Raw genomic sequence first — 22,042 nt, forward strand, 5'->3', positions numbered from 1 at the left:
ATTCCCAATGGGATGCTTATGTTCCCACTGATAGTGTTAGAACTGAATTTTTTTCAGTTGCCCTGTTTTCATTATATGTATTGAGATAATTAAGACAGTGGTAAGGGATTTGATGCAAATGGACTTAGTTCTTGCTTTGCTACTGAATATTAGTCAGGTATAGCATAGGGCTGGAGTACTTGATTTAAATCACCAGAGAATATGTGACGTACTAACTTTCTTTGCAATTAGGTCTTAATCTGCTGTTATAGAATACTTTATTGCTCCACTTCTTACATGCATTTTAATGGGAATAAAAGGAGTACCAGAGGTATCAGTGATAGAGCCTTTAAAAGCCATGCAATATACTTTTCCTTGAAATAGTTTGTCTTGTTTTATATGTTTTCCGTTCCTGTGATTACTCCTTCACAATTATGACTGTGACTGTCTGATGTAGATTTTCTTCTGAGTACGTGTGTGTGTTTGAATAGTTGTTCAAAGTAATGAATGTTGATGAAATCAGTTAATTGTAGAATATAAGATAAATATAAAATACAACATACAATATAATCTGTTATTCCGTGAATGATTTTATGATTCTAATTGCTGCTCATTTCCTCTAGCATTTTAGAAATGTTTTGGGTTGAATAATGTTTGTTTCTTTATGATATTATTGTGCAGATTATTTCAAAACACTATATTAGAACTTCTTCATAACATAGATTGTAAAGTGCTGCTTCATCAGCCTGTCACTTGCTGGCGATCTGCCCAGAGGGGACAAGCAGCTACTTGTGAATGCTTGTGAATTCAATACCACTGTGTGTTGGACAGTGTAAGCTGAAATATTTGCTATGTTAGTGAGTCAGCCTTGAAATCTGACTGCTGTCAGAATTTATAGTTTTGTTTTTGTTTTTTGTTTTGTTTTTTTTAAAAAAGGCCAACAAGTTTGGAATAAACTAACCCCCCTCAAAAAAAACCCCAACCCCCCCCAAACATAGCCCACCACCACCACCCCCCCAAAAACCCACAACAAAACCCCAAACCAGTAAAAATCTGCAAGGTATAAAATCAAATCTTAAGAGATGGAAATTAAATTTAACTGTCCGTAGTATGGTAAAAGCAATTTAGAATTTATCTTTTAAGTCTGGTGATGGTTGTGCGTATTTTATCTGCAAGTAATCAGTGACTATAGGAAAAAGTAAAAATGTAATTGTTAAAAGTTCAACAATTTTATTTTTTTGCTTTCTTGCATCTGGACAATCTCCTTGATGTTTCTCTGCAGTTTAGTTAAAAATTTATAAGAAATTTCTTATGGATTAAAAAGCAAAAACAGATACCTGACTGACATATAGAACATAAATAGGTCTATTGTGGGTTTTTCCTTTAACTCACCTTTAGCATTTGAGCTGCAGTTTTATTCTTCTGGTGTTAGGGATTTGCTGGCTCAGACTCAGTGGTTTTAGACAGGTTTTGAGACATGCTGCTCTTACATTCTACAAATGCAAACTTAGGCAGTGAGCTCATTGGGTAAAGAAGCTCCCATCTAAGAACCCTAAAAAATAAAGGAGAATGCTGTAAGGTAGAAGATTAATTTATTTTTTCTTTAAGGAGGTAGCAGATAGAGGAGATGGACGGAAAGGGATAGGGGGAGGAATAAATCTTTTTACACCAAGGAAATGGGGGTTATGATCTTCCATGAGCATAAAATAACTGTACTGTAATTGTACTGTAGTTTTGTGTCACACTGAGATTGGGCACAACATCACAGTACAAACCTGAGAACGTATCACCAGAATACACTGTCACTTAGTCAGTCTGTGACTTGACTCTGTAACCTAACTGAACCTTTCAGGGTTGAGCACCACGAGTTTTAGAGTACCGCACATAGCGGCTTGCATGTGTTTTTGTCACGAGAGTGCTAAGTGCTTTGAGACATGTCTTGGCATCTGTGGTTATTTCTGTTTCTACTTGCTGTGCTTAATTTCAGAATTCAGGGCTGTCATGGCAGGGGAAAGAATACTTTTGTGTTGTTCCAGTTTTTATAATTGATATTAAGTTCTGATGGCTGTGAATTAATTTCGTATTCGTCTGCCCAGTAGCAAATGTTGCTTATTTAGTTAAGAACTCCTAGTTGAAATATTTTGGCTGAATATTTTTTATGTTGTTCAAACATATTATTTGAATGGATACTGAAGGAAAAGAAGCTTTTAAAATCACATAGCGTTGCCATTCCTTCTTGATACAACACATTTGAACACAATGGCCAATTTTTACCAGACTTTTCTGCAAAATCAACACACTTTGACATGGATGCAGCTGTCCCTACAACTTTGCGAGGAGAGGGAGGCTGTTCATGGCCCTTATTTGGGCACTGTACACATGCTGCAGCAAGGGAGGCGTTCTTATCAGGGGGAAAAAAGGAAAATTCATTATGAGAGAGGTCAGACATTGTAACAAGTTCCACAGAGAGGCGATGTGTCTCCATCCTTGAAAGCAAGTTTGCCAGGGAGTTGTTTCAGCAACTTTTGTTCTTGTTTCTGTTCTCCGATAGAATGATGAAAATGTGTCACTCCAGGACATCTCACTGTCGGTTCCATCAAGTCCAGAACTGCAAGAACCTGAGTCAACTTTTAAGGTAAATGACACTGACTTTCTCTACAGAATAAGAGATACAAACCTGTATGTGTTTAAAAAAACACAAACTGAAAACTATGTCACTGTGAAGTAGTGCTTCTTGCTGCTTGCTTCTGTCTAAATGCAAACTTAGCTAATGTTTATATACTTCATCTTTTCAGTTTTGTTAAAATAGAAGGGTTTATTTGACTTTTTAAAATACATACTAACAAATGCTAGCACGATTTAAATAATTAAAATTACCTTGCCTTTTGGTATTTGTAGCAGTCATGTGGGAATTAACAGCTGTAGAGTAACAACTTTCAAAAACTTTCTGCCTGCTTGAAAAGTGTTAGAATTTGAAAAGACAATTTTTGCTTTGAAGTGTAATCATACAATACTTATTCAATTACTTGCTCTGTTTCATTACACTTATTGTTGACTTCAGTTTAAAATATCTTTCATCTGAAGTAAGTTTTCCTTGAGATAATGCAGATATTGCAGACGTAACTTAAAAATAATGTGAACACCACAACGTCAAAGAGTTTATTGTTTTAAAGTGGGTGTTAAAGGAAGAAACTATCACAATGGATATTCCAAAAAGGATCATCTTTTATGGTCACAGACTTGTAACATTGTGCTTTCTACAATGGTAAGGTTTTATAGCATTGTTTGACTCTTATTGTAAAATCAGTATAGAAAGAAAGGTCACTAATGCTGCACTTACGTGAGGGGAACAATACTTGCTGAAGATATAATGAAATTAGAAATACTTCTTGAAAGGGAAGAACACTTACAATCTTATTCCTGTTTGAAGGTCGTCTGTCCAAATCCTGGTTTCAGGGTTTAAGAGGTTTGCCAAAGCTGTAGATCGATATGCATCATCCTTTAGCAACCCTGTTTTCTACATTTTAAAAGTTCTTTTCTTCTTCATTGTGGTCTGCTGGATTTGTTGTGCTTGTCCTTCTACAGTCACATCCCTCAAAATCTTAGTCTTAATTCCTAGAGGAAAAAGTGTTCATTTTTAACTACTTAACAAAAAAATGCTAGGTTTAACTGACATTTTGAATTGTCACTTCTTTAATTAATACTGGCATATAGTTTGAAAAGTTGAATAACAAATTGATCTGGGTGTTGTCCTAAGCAGTAACTAATAACATCTTCAGTGAAACCAAAATAGTAGATGTACACTACTAAATGGAAGTATGCCTCTTAATTTATGGCTTAGTTACAATGGCACAGTTATAAAATACAGTAAAATTACCTTGTAATGAAAAACTATTTTTAAAAAATTCACTTTTGCATCTTTATCAATTTTTTTAGTCTCTGAACTTTGCATAATTGTTTTAAGTCTTCAGTTTTTAGTAGGATGCATTCAAATCAGTTGTGCCATTTGCATTCAGTAAACCTGTTTATACTTATGTTTCTAAATTATTTTTTTTCTTGTTTCTATCATTTTATGTTAATGATTTTTAAATAGGAGTTCATTTAACCTTCAAGCTTCAGTATTTTTTGTTGTTGGATAAACAGGAGTGTAGTTAGTGTTTGATACCTAGGGTTGTTCATCTACATGATGTTAGTTGCTTGTACAACAGATGAATTACAGCATCAAAAATGCAGCTCATTTACTTACATACTCTGAAAATTTAGTGGGTCAGCTCAGTTTGGCCGCTTAAAGAGAATTCCAGTCAAGTTTCTTCACTCTAGGTTGTATGCTTACAGCCCATCTCACCATGAGAGTAAGAGGAGGAGAGCACGTGCTAATGTTACTGTCAGTCCTCTGTGAACATCTGATGTAATATGTCCTGTACAGGTGTCGATTTAGATTGTGTAGCCCTTATAGAAAACCTCATCTTGCCCACTGTTCTATTGCAGATGGATGATCTGCTGAATGAGATCAAGCAGCTTAAAGATGAATTGAAGAAAAAGGACGAAACAATCAACCAATTAGAGCATCAACTTGTAAGTATAATGCTAAATGTCTAACAAAATCCCAAGTGTCCACTGCAGAGTGTAACTTCAGTAGGTAATTCTTATGACGGCTTTAAGAGGGCTAGATGTCTTAATTTTTTTTCCTACGTTTTCATTATAACAAAGGTAGATTTGGGTTCTGTTTAGACCCACCTGACTCATGGGTCTGTAAAGGTTCAGTTAGCAGACCGATTCTACGTGTTCTACTGTGTTTGCAGCTGAACACCTGGGATCTTTAATTCTGTAGGCCAGTCATAATTTGTATGTGTGGCGCTAAGCAAGGATGTTTACACAACTATTAAATATATTTCATTTCCAAAACACTTTGAACACAAAATTCTAGAAGCTATTCAGAAATAACAATGAGCAAAGATGAGGCACTTCAAGCATAATAAGTATAAAACTTGACAAGTATTGGGCCTATCATTCTGCTTGACGGTGGTTTTTGTTGCTTTTTTCCTCACTCTCACTCTCCTTTCCCTTTATTGCCCATTAGTTTAATAAAGAATTCCACCATAGGATTTAAAGCTGAGCAAGGTAGTATTAAAAGTTGATTCTTTTTTAAACAGAACAAACAAAGCATGTTGAATAGTAAGATTAAATTGCCCAAATAAACAAAAGTTATGCAGGTACTTCCATCATAAATCAGGTTCAGGCAGACTCATAAGTCCTCAAACAAAAGTAACATATGCCTTTTTACATTTTACTCTTGTTTTAAGTTAAATTTGGATTTTGCTATGCGTATCTCTGCATTTGGTTCTGGGAAACTCACCTGCTGTGATAATTCTAGTAGAATAGCCCCACGTTTTCAAGCTATTTCAAGCCACAGCAAGATCTTAAAGGCAGGGTAGGTGAGATGCCAAGAGGTGCACGCCATGTTTATTACTCATGGCTGGAGACAGTTTTGTGTGACTATAATCTCTAATGAAATGTTTAGCATGTGGTTTTGTACAGACATCCACCGAAACTGACCTGTAGTCTTCATCCTCTCCCTGTCTAGCATGTGATCATTCCTTCTAAAATGAAAGGTCAAGATTTGGCTTTCTACTCTGCTGCTTAAACAACAGAATTCCAGGTCACAGCATAGCAAAACAAATTGCTTTGCCTATTAGCATTTTGCAATAAGTGTTCATTTTTCAGTACACTTAGTTTCACTCCTACCATCAGCTTTCAAAGATTTCTTCAAGGAAATCTCTCCTTCCCTGCTAGGTCATATACCTAATTACTGTAGTAACTGAAGACTTTGTTGCAGCTGAGGAACTCTGCTGTGAAGATGGGTAAAACTTATTTTTGTAATTATTGAAGCTGACTTAAATGTGGTGCTTCAGAGATTTAAGTGAATCAAAAACCCTTTCCAAAAGTCAACATTTATTCTAGATTACTTCTAAATATACTTTGGGAAAAGAAGCAGTTGTGCAGCACTGTAAATACTAGTTTCTACGGTTTAATCTTACTGTGCTATATTGTCAAGTAATGCATATTTGAACACTGGGCCTTGACTGTGCTTTTCAAGAGGCTTAGTTAGTTATTTTCTAACATTCTCCTTTATTTTTCTCTTTTTGGGGATGATTAAGGCCGCTAGATGTAACTGCCAGAAAGACAGTCAAAAACCTACAGGGGCAACATGCACATATGCTGATAAATTTACGCAAACCTCCTGGAGGAGGAGTTCTGTGAGTAAAATGTGCCATTCCTTCTCAGTTGTGACTTTCTCCATTTCGTTGTCCAGTTCCAGTACTTTTGCTGTCACACAAGCTGCCCTTGTTTAAGAGATTCTGTGCTGTATGTGAGTGGTACCCTTCCTGCTGTGCATTCCTTGCGTTCTTTTGCAACCCTTTTATATAAAACATTTATTACAAACATTTCTTTTAAAATAAGGAATTGAAGTTTAGAAGTCTCCTCTTCAAATAATCACCCTTTGCACTATTTAAGTTACAGTCAGTCCAAGCTGTATATCTAATCACATGTAAGATATTTTCCTGTATCCTGACTTTAAAGTCATAGGTATCTGTTTCTGTGTTTTTCCTGGATAAAGTTTCATTGTTGATGTTCTCACATTTGTTGAGGAAAAGCAAAAGTGTATGCTAAGCTTCAGTCCATAAGTGTAAAAACAAAAGTTAACTTTTTAAAATGAAAATTTATCATTTATTTGAATAACTTGACTCATTCAAAAAATTACTGACTGAAAATCACTTTGACAAAGGACATCTTCATTCCCATGTGTTGTTGCGTGGATCACATTTGCTTCCATTAAATAGAACTTACATTCTCCATGGAACACTAACAGAATTGTTAAGATGGGGGAAGGACAGCACATTTGATACTATATAATAATGAGGACTTACCTTTGAATGATGAACAAGCCTTTTGTCAGTCACTAGCAAATAGTCTTTGGATCTTGAAGCTACTGCTCTAGCTAGAGAATCCTAAGAGATTTCTTTAAAAGATTAAAAGTAAGTTTAACTTTTTTTTTTGTTTCTTTGTTTTTACACTGCCTTGAGTTACTTGGTGTAAGATTGTAGTAAGATAAATGACCCTTGCTATCCTCCTAAAATTATTCTTTTAAATGTGTAGTGCTAGGATAGAAATACCATCATGCTGTATGTTCACCAGTTGCTAGCAAACAGCTTTATCCTGTTGAAACCACGCTTCCCAACTGTCTTCTGTCTGATAAGAACCCAATGTAAAAAGATCATAAACTTAAGTAGGTTTTAGTTTTCTCCAACACCTCTGTTCCAGAATGTATGCATAATGTCTTTGTTTATCCCATTTGTTTCTTTTTTCCTGTTACTTTGGAGCTTTTGAGCTTTTGTATAGTTTCTTTTTCCAAAGTTTTAATTTCTTATATGTAATGTTCATTTGACATTTTTCTGCATTGATACTATTACCAGGTTAGTGGCTATTGTTGTTTCCATGTTCCTTTTTTTTCCATTTCATTTTCCACAAATTTAGAAATGGATTAGTAACCATTGCAAGTTAGTTGCTAACTGCAGAAGCTTTAGTTTGAGCAACCTGTGGTATTAATTGGTAAGACAAAGATATTGGAGAAGATTGGGAATGTGAGTTGATACCTCAGGTAAAAAGAGTCCCAATTTAACCCAGTTGTCTATTTTGGTCAGGTTGGTCAGTATATTTCTTTTAAGTTATTCAGTAGTTTTGTTCAAAAGGACACTTTTTTGTTATGAGGAGGTTCAGGTTAAGGGAGAGTATCTTTAAAAAAAAAAAAAACAAAACACCAAAAAACAAAACAAAACAAAAAAACAAAACAAAAAAAACCCAAAACAAAAAACCCAACAAAACCGCAAAACAAAAAAACAACCAAAAAAACCGAACTCGTGTGCTGTATTCATGGTTGAGTGTGTGTATGTGTGTGGATATATGTATACATGTGTATATGATGCACATACATATGTAGGTAGGCATATGATCATCAGATGTGCATTAGGAACATCTCAGTATTTGTATCTACACTTGAAGTTTCTCATGAAAATTGATGAAGGAATTGGGAAAATTCATGAAGTATTGACAAATTTTCAATATATACTGCTTTTCCGGAGCTTTTATTTGTAAATGATAGCTGAAAAGTTTTGGGCAGAATGTGTGTGGTTGTGTGTGTGTGTGTGTGTTGTTTTTTTTTCATTGTCTTCTCATTTGCATATTTGTAATTTACAGGCTTTTTGTAAGCCAACAGAAATTGATAGGAGCTCCTTAATATGGGATTTCTTAAAGGAGGACAACAGTCTTGCTGTTGTGGACAAGTTTCAGTTCTAATGATTGCACTTCATCTTTCTGGTTTAATAGTTCCTCTGCTAACATGCATTTGTATGCTTCTTTGCATGGCTTGATAGAAGTATAAATGTAGAAAAAACCTTGGCATGAAATCATTGTTTGTCTGGAACCAAATGACAAAATGTCACTTGCAATAGAGAGGAGAGACAATTGGCTCCATTTTCCTGAGGTAGGAGTACAGTAAATGGAAACAGTAGGAGACACCCAGGTAAAATGTATTCTGACCAAAAAATAAGTCTTAAAGAAAATAATTGTTTCGCTTTACTAACGTGCCTGTTCTGTTTAATGTAATGGTCTTGAACTCAGAGTGCAGGCTGGGAGAAATCAGATTTATTGGTCCTAAACGTAGTATGAATCATGTAATGTAGTTAATGTTTTTGAAATTATGAAGTTTTTATATAGACTACATTTTTTAAAAACAAATTATAATTGAACTCTTGGCAATGAGAGAATAGTGCCTTTAGACAATCAAGCTCTTTGTTTCTTTAAGCTTGGTAATAGTTATCAAAGTTTATGAATGTTTAACTACTTCATTTTTCCCTGTTAGTGTTAACCTGCCAGTCACTCTAAATGATGGTGAATATCAGGAGGTTATTTGGTTCAGTTATCATAACTTTCAAGATTGTTCTGACTGTTTACAAATTCTAGCAGAACTGATACTATGTGTTGATTGCTGAAACGTAAATAACAGCCTAGGGAAACAGCAATTTACTGTTTCAAGAAACACTTCAGATTCTTCTAGAAATGTGCTTAACGAACATTGTTAATGTAGTGTTTCATAAACTAGGAAATAGTGAGAGTGGAAATCCAGCTACTGAAAGATTTTAGTTAGGAATTTAAGACCATATGAATTGCAGCAATTTCTTGCCATTCTACTGTCGATTTGAAATAGCTAATACTGTTTCTCCCAGTAAACAGACAAGTGAATAAGATTAAACATATTCTCTTAAAGTCATGTTGTTATCTATGTCTGTCTTTATTACCAGATATTTCTAGAAAATGGCCCATCCTGGTGTGATTATAAATTTGTCTGGGGTTATTCTCATTAGGGACCACAGTTTTTTTGAAAGTTCTTTTAGGGTTTTTTTTTTTCCTATTTAAAGGTAAATATGTACATAAATGGAAGCTATGTAGCTTTAGGTTAATCCCTGGAACTTAGTATTCATGTAATAGAACTTAGTGGTTGAAAAATAAATGTTTTGAAAATTGGGCATCTTAAGAATTGATAGGTAGTTACCTATTGCCTAGCTACTGTGTCTGTTACATGGTGTTTGTTATAAATAGTGTCCTGAAAGTACGCTCAAAACTTGGGTAATTCCTGACTGTTCATATAGACAGTGATAACTTAGAGGGAAACATTATTTTTGGTTAGCCATCCTCAGGATAAAGCCTTGTACAAGTATTTACTGACAGGGTAGACCATGACATTTGTAGATGGATTTCTTACAGATCTCTTACAAAGAATTCACTTCCAATTAATTTGTCTATCACTTAACTATCATGGAAGAAAAAATCCAAAATCTGGAAGAAAGTATTGAACATAAAATTACCTGAAGAAATTAATGTTGATGGACAAAGCTTACAAAGAAGAAAAACGTGAGCATCCATTGCCACAGCTGTCTCACAGGCTTTGCAGCATTTTTTCTGTAATACTAACTATTGATATTTTTTCAAGATTTTGAGGGTAAAAGGGTTAGGTGTCAAGTTTATGTTAACAAATCATTTGTCGTCTTGAACTGGAAAGGTTGTTTGCAGTTGCTGCAAAGTAAAAAACAAGCAGGCAAACTAGAAAGCACTGCATTTGGTTGAAGACGTCTGTAAAAGATTCAAACCACCAAGGTCAAGTTCCTTAACATAACACAACTCCTCCTAGTTCATGGGTGCGTGCTCATACCCTGCAACAGTAGATAGCATACGGTAAAAGCTGATTTTTCTCTTTGGTCTCAGAGCAGTACAGAGTGATGAGAATAAGCTTTGCTTCCAAAATGTGTATACAAGTTCATTCTTCTCTCTCTGTTTGCGTGGGAGCATGCATATTCTTGTTCTTTGCTACATCTCTTCTCTACTTCTGCACTGAGAGATTCTTTGCCTTCCATTTGAGTTTTGATCCAGTTTGTCATTCCAAAGCTTTTCACATCAGTTGCTTTGATGAACCTTTGTAATACTCTGGCTGCCTTTGTGCACTGTTGTCTTCTTGTTTTTAGTATCTCCTTCCAACTTAGCCTTAAACTTCCTGTATGCTTTGATGCTGCAACTATGAATTTAAACTTGCAGGTCTTGAAGCCTAGTCACTATATTAGTGTTTATCTTCACATTCAGCCTAAGTTTCTCTCGTTGTCCAGTACTCTGCTGTTTGCTTGCTGATCCATTCTAACATACGTTCTTGGTGAGACAGAACCGTAGTTATATTGTGTATTGGTTTCTTGTGCTGTTACAGTGACAATGCTTAGCATGTAGGCACATACCCAGAAGAGAGGTCCTTTAAACCTTTCACAGACAATTCTTGTTTGTTTATTGTAAACCAGTGTGTAAGACTGACTTTTTTTTGCTTGTGTGGTTTTGTTGTTTTTGGTTTTTTTGACCTGAATACTTTCAGAAAGATTATTGCATGTCAGAACTGCTCATTCATAACACCTTTCTGGGTGCTAGGCTAGCAAGAGGGGACTGCTTCAAAAACATTTTGTTTGCATTGATACTTGAAGTATGTCATCCTAGATTTGTTCATGATGTGGAGCTCTGAGTTTGTATGAGACAACTGGCAATGCTAGGTGAGACACATGAAAAAATAATCTCTTCTTGGAAGTGCTCAAATACTCCAACTGTATGGATAAAAATGGATCCTTCCTGTACCTGTGTTTCTGCAGCAAAAAAGACTTTTTTAAAGCAGTAGCAGTTTTGGATATTAGTGCATCCTTGGGAAAAGAGCTGGAATATTTGGCTGTTGGCCTAAAAATTACTGTGCAGCAATAGCTTAGAAATATTTCTCTTGTCCTTTTCTGGCAGAAGCAATTGCTTTTGTTCATGTGATTGCTTATTCTAAGGTTGAGGTCTCTTCATAGCAATGGAAAACCTTGGCCTTAATAGCTTCATAGTAGCCTTTTTAAACAAACAAACAGGTTTTCCAGTGCAGTTAGGGTCAGAATTTCATAAAGCGTTTAGCAGCAATTGTAATATTCGTTAGGATCACTGAAGAACATTCGTCACTTTGTTCTGGTTTATAGGCTGCTTTTTTAGAGCTGCTCTTCTTTTTCCATTCCCGAGTCTCATGTTTTGCCTGTTGTTTAAAATTCTGAATAATTTCTCTTTTGGCGTGCTTTTGCTATTTCACAATTCCAGTATCTGGGAAATGAGAGGAATGGGATTAAAGTTTAGTGGCTGGATGCATGTAACAGGTGAGGGGAGAAACTGTTCTGATGGCTGTCTAACATTAAAGTGCAAGTGGAAAGACTTGCATCAGACGAGGCTTCAGAACGGAGAAGAATCCCATCAAGTGTTGGGATTTTTTTTGTAATAGAAGCTGAGGTAAGTCATGTTCTCATCTTTTATATTCTACCCTTGCTTATTTATGAGTTTTATAGACTTTTTAATAATCAATCATAAAATAAATTGTGATTCAGGTTTTTCTTCCCTGTGTTTAGTAGGAAACTGCCACATTTTCTGTGTGTATTGAATATGTGCCATAATCTGCAGAGATATGCTTATTAGTGTGTGTTTCTTTTTCCCTGTTTGGATTTCTTGGGAACCTCAACACACATTTGACTAATAGAAGAGGATGATATGAGTTGTTGTTTAAAGGAGAAAGCTTTGTAAAATTGCTGGAGTTTTGTAACACGCTATTAAAAGAAAAGTCATCTCTTCATAAGCCAGGCTTATTTGCAGATACTTCTGTCTTAATGTGCTATTTCTATGGGATCGGTACAACCTTTATTTGTAAAATCAGTGTAAGTCGTAACACCCATCTTAATAAATTTGCAGTGCTGTATTTCCTGGTCCTTACTTGGCTCAATTGATGTTGATTTTAGTTACCTTATTTGATGTACAATTAAACAATGCTTGTTACGGGTTTTTTTACAAAAAAGAAATCTGGCATTTATTTGACACTTGCCTGTATGGAGCAGTGTAAACTTTAAAGTCTGCAGCCAGAGGAAGAGCTAGTTTTTTTGCTTCTTATATTATAGAATGTTCTCCAGCATTCAGGAGAAGGGGACTGAACCATGCCTGGAGAACAGTTCAGTTTAGCAGACAAAACATTGAAGGAAGTTACTTGCACTTTCTAATTTACTTCTCCAGTCATTTAGTCATTTAATAATTATTAAATACCATGAAGAATTATTGAGAAGATTGTACTTAGTGCTGTGCTTTGAAGTGCTAATATGGATGCTTAAAAATTACTGGAGTATATCAAGACATCTAAATGTTTCTTTGCTTTTACCATAGTGTCATAACGTTACATAGCTCAGCTGGCTTGTACTTGTCTTAATCTCCCTTTTTAAGGAGAGAAAGGGAGAGGATATAAAACTTTCACCTCCTTTGAAATTTTTAATGCATTAAATTAAGAATGAAGTCTGAAAAAAGCCAATTGCCAACTCAAAGAGGCCTCTGCAAGATGAGACCTGTGCCTGATGGTACTGTGCTTTTTACGACCTGGTGATTCAGTTACATTTAGAGAATGGAAAGAATTTTTTTTATTCCACCACCTTGACACAGCTTAGGATGAAATGTGAACAAGACTGAAAAATTAAGGGTTCTTTTGTACAGCGCTGTGAAAATCCAAGGCTTTTGTTAATGTGTCATCAATCATTGATTGATTAATCTTGTTCCCAGGAATATTTCTGTATTTAATACCTACTCAGCTGATGCAACTTATGTTATTTTTGTCATATGGCTTGACTGAAGCTAGTACTGTTGTTCTTTCATGCAGCAGTCTAAAAATTGTGTTGACGTTAATGACTACTGATGGAGGACTGTAAGAACACGTTAAGTAATCAATAGCTCCATCTAGAGATAATCAGATTAAAGAACTTGTTTCATTTTTTCCTTGGATTTTGCTCCAATAATTGTTTATCTCTGCTTCTGAAGAATAAAGAAGTCATGTCAGATTTTTTTCTTTATTTCCTGTTCTAGTTTAAAAGTGTTCTGGCTAGCAGATTCTAAGACTTGATTAAATGCATGTGTTATTAAGTTACATCTTAGCAGGACTGAAACTTGGAATAGTGGTGAATAAAATCTAACTAGATTAGGATAACTGGAAGGTCAGGCAAGTGTTTAAAATTCTCCTATAGGATAAACAAAAGCAGAATATTTCTTTATAGAAATAATGTGATGCTTAACATTCTTTTTTAAAAACAGCATGGAAATAAAATACTTTGTCTAGCCTTGGCATTATAATCTGCAGCAGATATGGCAGCAGAGAAACTAGAGAGAAGGGGCAAACTGTGTTTGTTTTCTTTGATACAGATGTTCATTCAGGTATCTTATGCCTGCTGTCCGAAAGAGTAGTTACAACTGATTGCTGTATATATCTGCTGGTTTCTGGTAGCCAGAAGGCAATGACAGTCCTTACTGTTAGCACCGATATTCCAGAACTCATAAAAGCAGAAGTTTTCAGCTGCTAAACAGTGAAGGGATTGTAAAGACTTAAACTTGGCTTGCTGAAATAGGAAATCAAGATTGTGTGATTTAAGAGGGCAGTTCCAGCTTGGATAGATTTCTTTTAAAGGTAAGGGTATGGAGAAAATGACAGACTGCATAAAATTGTTTTTTCTTGTTTTGAGAATGCAGCAACCACAATCTATCACTTTTGTGGTCATCTGAAACATCTGACAGGCAAACCCTGCACGGTGTTGACGTGCGTGGTTCTCTGATCCTGTAATGGAAGACTCAGGCTCCGAGAGCAAAGTGCAAGGAAAACAGTTGTATTTCACCTCTCCTCTTTCACATTAAATAATACTATAAAAAGATGAATGAAGTGGACTCTAAAGCACTGGGACTTGCTAGAAAATCTGTTTGTATCCATTAGAAGTTTTTTGTTGTGAACTAAAACTGACTGGTTTTCCAGTAGATTAGTATTAAGCAACTTACTGATTGGTGGGGCGTTTTTAAAACATTCTTGGAAGCTGTAAAAATACAATTTTTAGCATGTATTTTTAACGTGAAAAGCTCGCTTAGCTCCTATACTTTTCCCTTAAAAACATCTTTAATAGAAATGTGTACATATATATTGAATAAAAATGGAGGTATTTTGTAAGATTTCTGAGTAGTTTAGGGCATCATAATGTTGTTTTTCCTCTGGGCTTTGGTAGCATGTAGCGTTTGCTTTTACAAAGTAGAACAACTGGGAAATATAATGATACCTTTCTAGGGGAAAAAGAATGGTGTGGCTTTTTGGTGTCTTGTTTTTCCCTGTTCTCTTTTTTATTATACTTCTCCCCCTCTCTCTTTCTGCACAGGGTGGGTATTCTGCTCCCTCCTTCTCTCCCTGGCAGGGCTCATTCCAGGGCATCCCTCGGACTGTTCCACCGCACCGCAGACAGAGTGAGTCTGTACCTCTCACTCATCTCCCTCACCGTGTTCCAGTAGAAGCTTCCCCTTTGCACGCACTGTTCATCTTGTAGTATCCTCCTTTCTCAGGCAGATCTACAGGCATACACAAGAGTCTGTGGCTAACCAAAATGCTTCCTTCAGCCAGTGTATAAGCAGCTACAACTTATAGCTTTATAACAGTTATTAAATGCTGATTTACTTCAGCAGTTTTTCAGGCAAACCTGAGTAGGCCCTTGTTTCCAGTCTTGTCTTAACATAAATCTTGCTTGCTGCATTTTCCCTTTCTTTTTCATGGCTGTAATATACTATCCCGTTTGTGTATGTGTTCTGTTTGCTCATAAGTCTGCATGTGTGCATATGTGGATGTATTTACATAAATAAGTTGTGGATGTACATAAAAATGTTGGTGAGGAAGTGATGTTTTCATGGCCTCTCACGAGAAGTTTTCTTAACTTTTCAGAATGGCTTCCCTGAAACTAATTTTTGTTTCCCCCCCTCTTCTTGGTATTTGTTGTTAAAAGGCTTCTAATACATTAAAGTGGCTGTTGCAAAACTTGCATGATTTATTAACTTTCCTTATGTGCTAGCTATGATGTGGGCTGATATAAAATGCATTTGTCCTCTTGGCTTGGATCTGCAAAACAAAAGACAATTGCTGATTTTAAAACTGTATGCTTACGTAGACATAGAGAAATGGTAAGTCTTATTTTGTGCTTTGGTATTGCATTATAAACAGATAATTGTTTGAAGAAATATAACTGGTTCATAAAGCTAAAGTTATATTTTTTAAATGTACTGTAATTTGAGAATTACAGTGTGTTTGACTGCCTAGCAAAGCCCAAGAGTGTATTTGGACAAGAAATAAAAGAAAAAATAAAAGTATGGAAACAAAGTAAGATTTCCAGGGCCAATGGAGATCTGAAGAGTAAGCTGCACCTTGGGAAACTAAGCTTACATATATTTCAGATTGCAGTAATCCTAACCTCTTCCAATTACAAGAAGAAAAAAAATCGTGTAAAGTGTTTTGTAAATTGTGTTTCAAATACTCTCTTGATATTTCTGTGACAATGTTCATTTAAACAACTCATCAGGAATGCACAGCCTGTTTTGTAGGCTTTTCTCTATGCAATGGAGGGATGTGCTTCATTTTCCTGTGGTGTTTGTGGGACTCTGTGTGTGTGTAATGAATGTAGAACCCCTAAAGCTGATCATCACGCCTTTTGTTTCTGGGTAGAGGGTCAGCATTAGCACAGTCTGGCTATTTTACTGTCCTGTCAGCAGAGAGTCTGAGTTTAAAAAGATCAGTATTAGACCCGAGGAGCATATAAATGTCACAGTTTTGGGGCTTAGGATCGGAGAGTCAGAATGGGAAGATGGTGTCTGAGCTGCCAGATGTGTGCCTCTGGTGTCACATCACACACTTTGCTAAACTCTTATAGTTCTCTGAGCCCCCACCTCATTGCTCCCTAACAGCAGCAGCTGCTTATTCAGGGATTCTGTAGTGAACTTCCATTTCTAAAGCAGGTTGGATTTTTTTAGTATACGTAGTACATTAAATTCTGTGAATCACTAGTAAAGGCAATAAAGTAAATGACAACTGGCCCTTGAGTAATTAATCTAAACTATAATTAATGTATTGCTTAGGAAAATAAATATTTCCCATAACTGAGTGTTCCTAGCCGCTTAAGTCTTAGGTTTGATCAAAAGATAAATACTGAGAATAAAAATACAGTATGAATTTGGAGGTTTCTTGGACGTTTTTACTGATGCTCTTGCAAAATCAATGATTTATTGCTATGTGAAGAGTCCCATAAAGTAGAACATTACTGGAATTACCACTAGCATCCTTCTTTCCCCACAATAGCTCTTCCCTTGATTCAGTAGTTTTAGGTCTGCTGATTTTTGAGCTACTACTGAATGCCAAATGTGGGGTTTCGAGGCAAGTGCTGAGCTGCGTATTGCCACTGAGAATAGGAAAACAGCCTTAAAGTCAATGTTAGTGTTCTTTTGCCGTAATACAGAGAAGGTGATGGAAACATGAAGTAGTCTCAGTTTTTGTTTGGCTGTGTGTTCTGTCTGGAGATCTTGAAATTCCAGCATTTCTTCAACTTCTGGATCCTGAACCTAAAATACTATCTGCGCTTGTGAATACTGCAGGTTTCTTCACTACGTTGTTGATAGCAGATAGACACATAGATCACTTACAAGCACTGTAGATTATGAGGGTATAAATCTGTAAACTGCTCATATTACAGTATATAAACAACTAAATATAATTTTACTACTACTGTACAGGACAGGTAATATATCCCTGCTACGTAATGTTACAATACTATCATATGCTTACAGTTCTTCTCTATTAGCACCAGTTACAGTGTTAGCATAGCTACTGCTTAACTTGCCCTATGAACTTACCATATCACTGCAGTTTAACACACTTTAGAATTGGATGTATGCTTTACACTTTTAATGAGAACTAATTTTTAATACTTTCACATTTATTAGCTTCATATTTTTTCAACAGCCTTGGAAACAATTCAGCATTTTGTATTTCATAAACACTTTCATAGTAGTACATTGTTGTCATTTTAGGAATAAAAATCATGTAATTTTGTTCATATAATTCCCATAGGTCTCTTTATTTTTCTCTAGATTATAGGATATAATTTGATGACATAGCAAACTTCCTTCAATTAAAAACTTTTGGCGTTTGTATTCTGGAGCTTTAATGATGCAGCTCTAGAAACACAACATTTAGAATACACTTTAATGAACCAGTTATGAACTGTTGTTGTAATATGAGAATATTATACAATTCTTTCTGTAGGCCCCTAGCCCCAAGTGCTTCTCCACACAGAAAGGCTGATGAAAACTGTTTTATTACTCAACCACTGCATATGTTCACGTCTCTGCTTACTGAGCACTTCATGGAAAAAGTGTTTAGACTTTTTGTATGTAAGCATTAGAAATAAAGATAATGTAAGCAATTCTAGCAGGTGACACATAGCTCTATATCCCCAGCAAGAAAGCTGCTTTATGGACATTGACTATAAATTAGGCCCAGGCTTTGTCTTTTCATGCATATTTTTAAACAAAGGTATGTTGCTTAACACTATGAAAGGTTTCCGAACGTTTTTTGACCAATTCAGGTTCTCTGTAGGGTGTACAAAGTGTTGATGTTAGCAGAACAAAGTTGCTTCAGAATATTATCTTGGAAGTTCTGTGACTCATATTAAGCGAATGACAAATTATTCAAAATGTCCTGGAATCATTACATTACTATTCTCTATATGTAATTATTTTTGGTCTGAGAAATGAGTGTTCAGCTATATGAAGAAATGCCTTTTAAGAAAAACTCCCATTTCGTCCCAAGTTGAGTAGTTGCAGATTGGACGTCAAGAAAAATGGCTCTTGTACCTAAGTATATATTTGCAAACAAAACTTAATTTTACTTGTGATCATGTTTGTCTGTCTGTTGCACATATATCTGTATTTATGGATGAAATGTCTGCCTTGATATAGTTATATTTACTTTCAGTAACTTTTCTTTGAGAAAGACAGTATTTTTCTTTAAGTTGGGGTTTCTATACAGACTATGCAGAAAAAATAATGGTATGCCATATTACCAGTTATTTTACTACCCTCATGCTGTGGTGAATGGTGGTTTAAAAAAAAAAAAAAAAATCATTATTTGAAGTCATATTCCATACTGTGGAATTCTGGTTTACAGTGTTGAAATCTGAGTATAATACAGCTAGCTAAAGGGGGCGGGGGGGGGGGGGGAATCCAAAATTAAGGTATTGGCAAATGCTACAGATTTATGGTGTGAAATCTTGGTGTTTTCCAGAGGTAGAAAATGAGAGCTTTCCAGTGTAGCCTTTCAGCAGGCTGTGTCTTCAAATGAAGGCTTGTGAAATGACTACTTATCCTATGCCAAGGCAGTGAGATAGGGGATATCAGAACTGATTGGAAAATGAAAAACTTATGTAGAAGGGTTTGTGTGTCCCCTCCCCCTGCTCCTCCTCCAAAAAAAAAAAGCAGCCGTGGTAATTGGGAGTCTCTTCAAGCTCATGAGTGAGTTGCTAGGAAGATGGGGTATTAAACAGCACGGACAACATGGTCAAAATATGTAATGCAGTGTATCTTATGACATTGGTCATTGTTAGATACCTAACATGTATATGTATGGATGCAAATATTTTTGATGTATGCAGTTGTAATCATACACACAAATTCCAGTCACAGCTCTAAACAGTCTTTGAAGTGCAAGAGATTAACTGTGTTAAAAGACTTCAAGTTTTAAGAGCAAAGGTATTCCATGCAGGTCTTGCTATAAATATTACTTGTAGTGCTTTACTTAAATGCTATTGCTGGCTTTGTTTCTGGAAAGTGGACTAAAAACCACTGGGGACATGGTAATTGCAATTTAAATGGTGAAAAGTTGCAGTTCTGTCATGGCAATTGCTCATTGTTTTGTCTTGGTCCTCTGACATCATTGTCCTTGTCTTTTTCTTGTCTCTGCTTTCCCATTATGCCATTGGCAAGGAGTTGAGAAGTTAGTCCATTACTTCTGTGATAAAGCGTGGTACAGTACAACTTCAGATTTCTTCCCATCTCTTCACGCATTTTCACTGTTTCATTTTTTTTATTACCCTATGCATGATGCATGTCTATCGGAGATGTGCATGCAGTTCTCAGATTTCTCATTGCTTCACTTCCCTCGCTCCTCAAAATACTGCACGGAGGAAATGCCCTTACTTCTTTCTACGGAGGTATTATATAGGGAATCAAGATGGGGATTGAGGTTAGAGATACAGAATAGCTAAAGCAAAACTGAAGGGAATTTTAAAGTAGTGATATTGCAATGAATATCACTGTCATGACACATTAATTTCATTTCTTTATCAGTATAACATACCTGTCTTGGTTTTTCAACACAGAGCTAATACAATCTCAGTGGTTCAATAACTGTGTGGTAATGGTAATCCTCTTTATGGATATGTTGTCATTTTTCTCTGGATGATGTAACAGCCAGCTTTATTTGAGAGAAAGAAGAGAAAAATTATCTGTGATTTAGTAATTTTGATTGGTGCATCAGTATATGCAAGCCTTGCTGGTACAGGAAAGACTGTTTGCTTGTTGTGCAAAAAGAAGCATGTGCACAAAGCATTTTGTCTAATGTTATTTCAATTTTGAGAGAACTAATTTTCTTCTGTTGCATTGTACTTGAAATATTTCAAAGTCCAACTTCACATTTTAGGAGCATCCCAAAGGAATGCAGGTGTTTGCCCACCTGAATATTTTCTTTAGGGGACAAAAATAGAAGTCTGGTTAGCATGACAGTCTGCACCAAGTCATGGTCTGTCCCACCCCAAAAATATTATCAAAATTGCACTCAAAGTCAATACAGATGACAAACATTTTTCTTAAACTTCCATGAAATAAAATATTATGCCTAGAAAGTGGAATGCTGCTTTGTTTCTATTTCCCCTCCTGGTGATGGAATTCACCAAATACTAGTCCTTCTGCGGGCTGTTTGTGTTTTGGTTTTTGTTTTGACTAATAACATGGTCATTATTTATGACAACTTCCCTAGTAAAAGGAAAATTTGTGTATAAGGCAAAGATGTAAGCTGTGGATGAAGATAATGCAGTTTTCAGTGTTAGATACCTTGTGAACTGTTACTTGCGTATTTTGGAAGTGGTGTTTTTCTGCTTTCAGTGTCATCTTGAATGTTAATGCATGTAGCAATTTGAAGAGATTAAAATCTGTAATCGTGATAATTGGACAGACTTTGACTAAGGAGAAATACAAAATTAGAAAACTGTACAGTATTTAAAACAACTTAGCAAAGATGATACTGGAGCTTTAGTGTCCCACTTCTGAGCATGTAGCTGTTTTCTACCTTTGAATTGCTAACTTTCTGGATGTTAAGCTGCTTAGACCTTTTTAGGTTATGAAGGATAATGAGGAAGATATGTATTTGGCTATTTCTATATGTAAAAATGCAAAAATGTCCAAATGGGAAAGCTCAAATATTACCTAGTTTTTGTCAAAAGAACTCGAAATAGCCTTATTGAAAGCTTGCTGTTTTGCTGTATTTCAGATGCTTTTGTGTTTAACTTTCCGTACAAATTTCGTTTCTTCTGTAACTTAAAAATTTTTGATTTTGCTGATTATTGTAACTAGGATTATTTTATATAAAGTTAGGATTTGTAATGCTTAGATGGATATTTATCTGTGTTTTTGAAGACTGGCATTTAAAAATGCTCTCTAGGTGAGGGGAAAAGTTTTCTGACAACTATTTTTAGATACTAGAATTTGACACAATACTGTTTGCTATAAATGTACTAAATTTTGACTTCAGGTAGGTTTATAAATTGTAAATTTGACTTCAAGTAGAAAATTTGGTTTATTTGTTGAAGTATTTGGGAATGAGGTATATATTACTTTGGTTTCTGCATTCATTTTTAGCAGTTTTGGTTTTGCAGGTGAGGTCTTAAATCAATAAATTATTTTGGCTAATATGTGTCTGTTGGCTCCTAAGCTGGAAGGATAATGACTTCTGTAACCCATTACATAAACAGTGAAAAATGACAAAAATATCTGGAGGATTCTTTTTTTTTTTAGGTGTAACTCTCTTAATATTTTGAATTATTAATTGTGTTTAGTACTTCCTTCCTGTAGGATTGCTTGGTTAAGAAGGATTCACAAAGTTAAGCTAGTTTTGGTCATGTAAGGAATAATGTTTTGATATTCATTTGACACCATTTTGAAGGATTTTTTTTTTTCATTCTCCTCCTTCTTTCCAAAACAATCATATTCAGACTGCTCAACATATTTGCACTTACCTGTCTATCACTTGCTGATGTCAGTGGTCCAGCTTAGATGTTGCCTTTGCTTACAGGCGGAACCAGTATATTCTAAAGGGAAAACCTGCTAGTAAATCAAAATTAGATTGAGAAACCTTGATATTTCTTTCATTACCGTTAATTTTTTTTTCTTGATGAGGAATTTTGAGGATTCAGTTTTCAGTAGTAATCCTGCCAGGGAAAAGATAAAAAGCTTAAAGAATCCTGAGATGTGCTGTCATCCTAGATATGTAACAGGACTTTGGCACGCAGCTGTCATTACATTCTTCCTGCTG

At 35.5% G+C, this 22,042-nt stretch overlaps 1 protein-coding gene across 1 annotated transcript in view; it reads left to right on the top strand.

Moving 5' to 3' along the window:
- Positions 1-22,042, top strand: part of CCSER2 (coiled-coil serine-rich protein 2) — a 56,049-nt gene that overhangs the window by 32,444 nt on the left and 1,563 nt on the right. Inside the window, exons 6-9 of the mRNA XM_009702670.1 lie at positions 2,531-2,614; positions 4,468-4,554; positions 6,138-6,236; positions 14,802-14,886. Of these exons, the coding sequence (XP_009700972.1) occupies positions 2,531-2,614; positions 4,468-4,554; positions 6,138-6,236; positions 14,802-14,886 (355 nt within the window). The remainder of the gene's footprint in view (positions 1-2,530; positions 2,615-4,467; positions 4,555-6,137; positions 6,237-14,801; positions 14,887-22,042) is intronic.

This window comes from Cariama cristata, unplaced genomic scaffold (genome assembly GCF_000690535.1).
Source record: "Cariama cristata isolate BGI_N322 unplaced genomic scaffold, ASM69053v1 scaffold32466, whole genome shotgun sequence".
Classification (NCBI taxonomy): domain Eukaryota; kingdom Metazoa; phylum Chordata; class Aves; order Cariamiformes; family Cariamidae; genus Cariama; species Cariama cristata.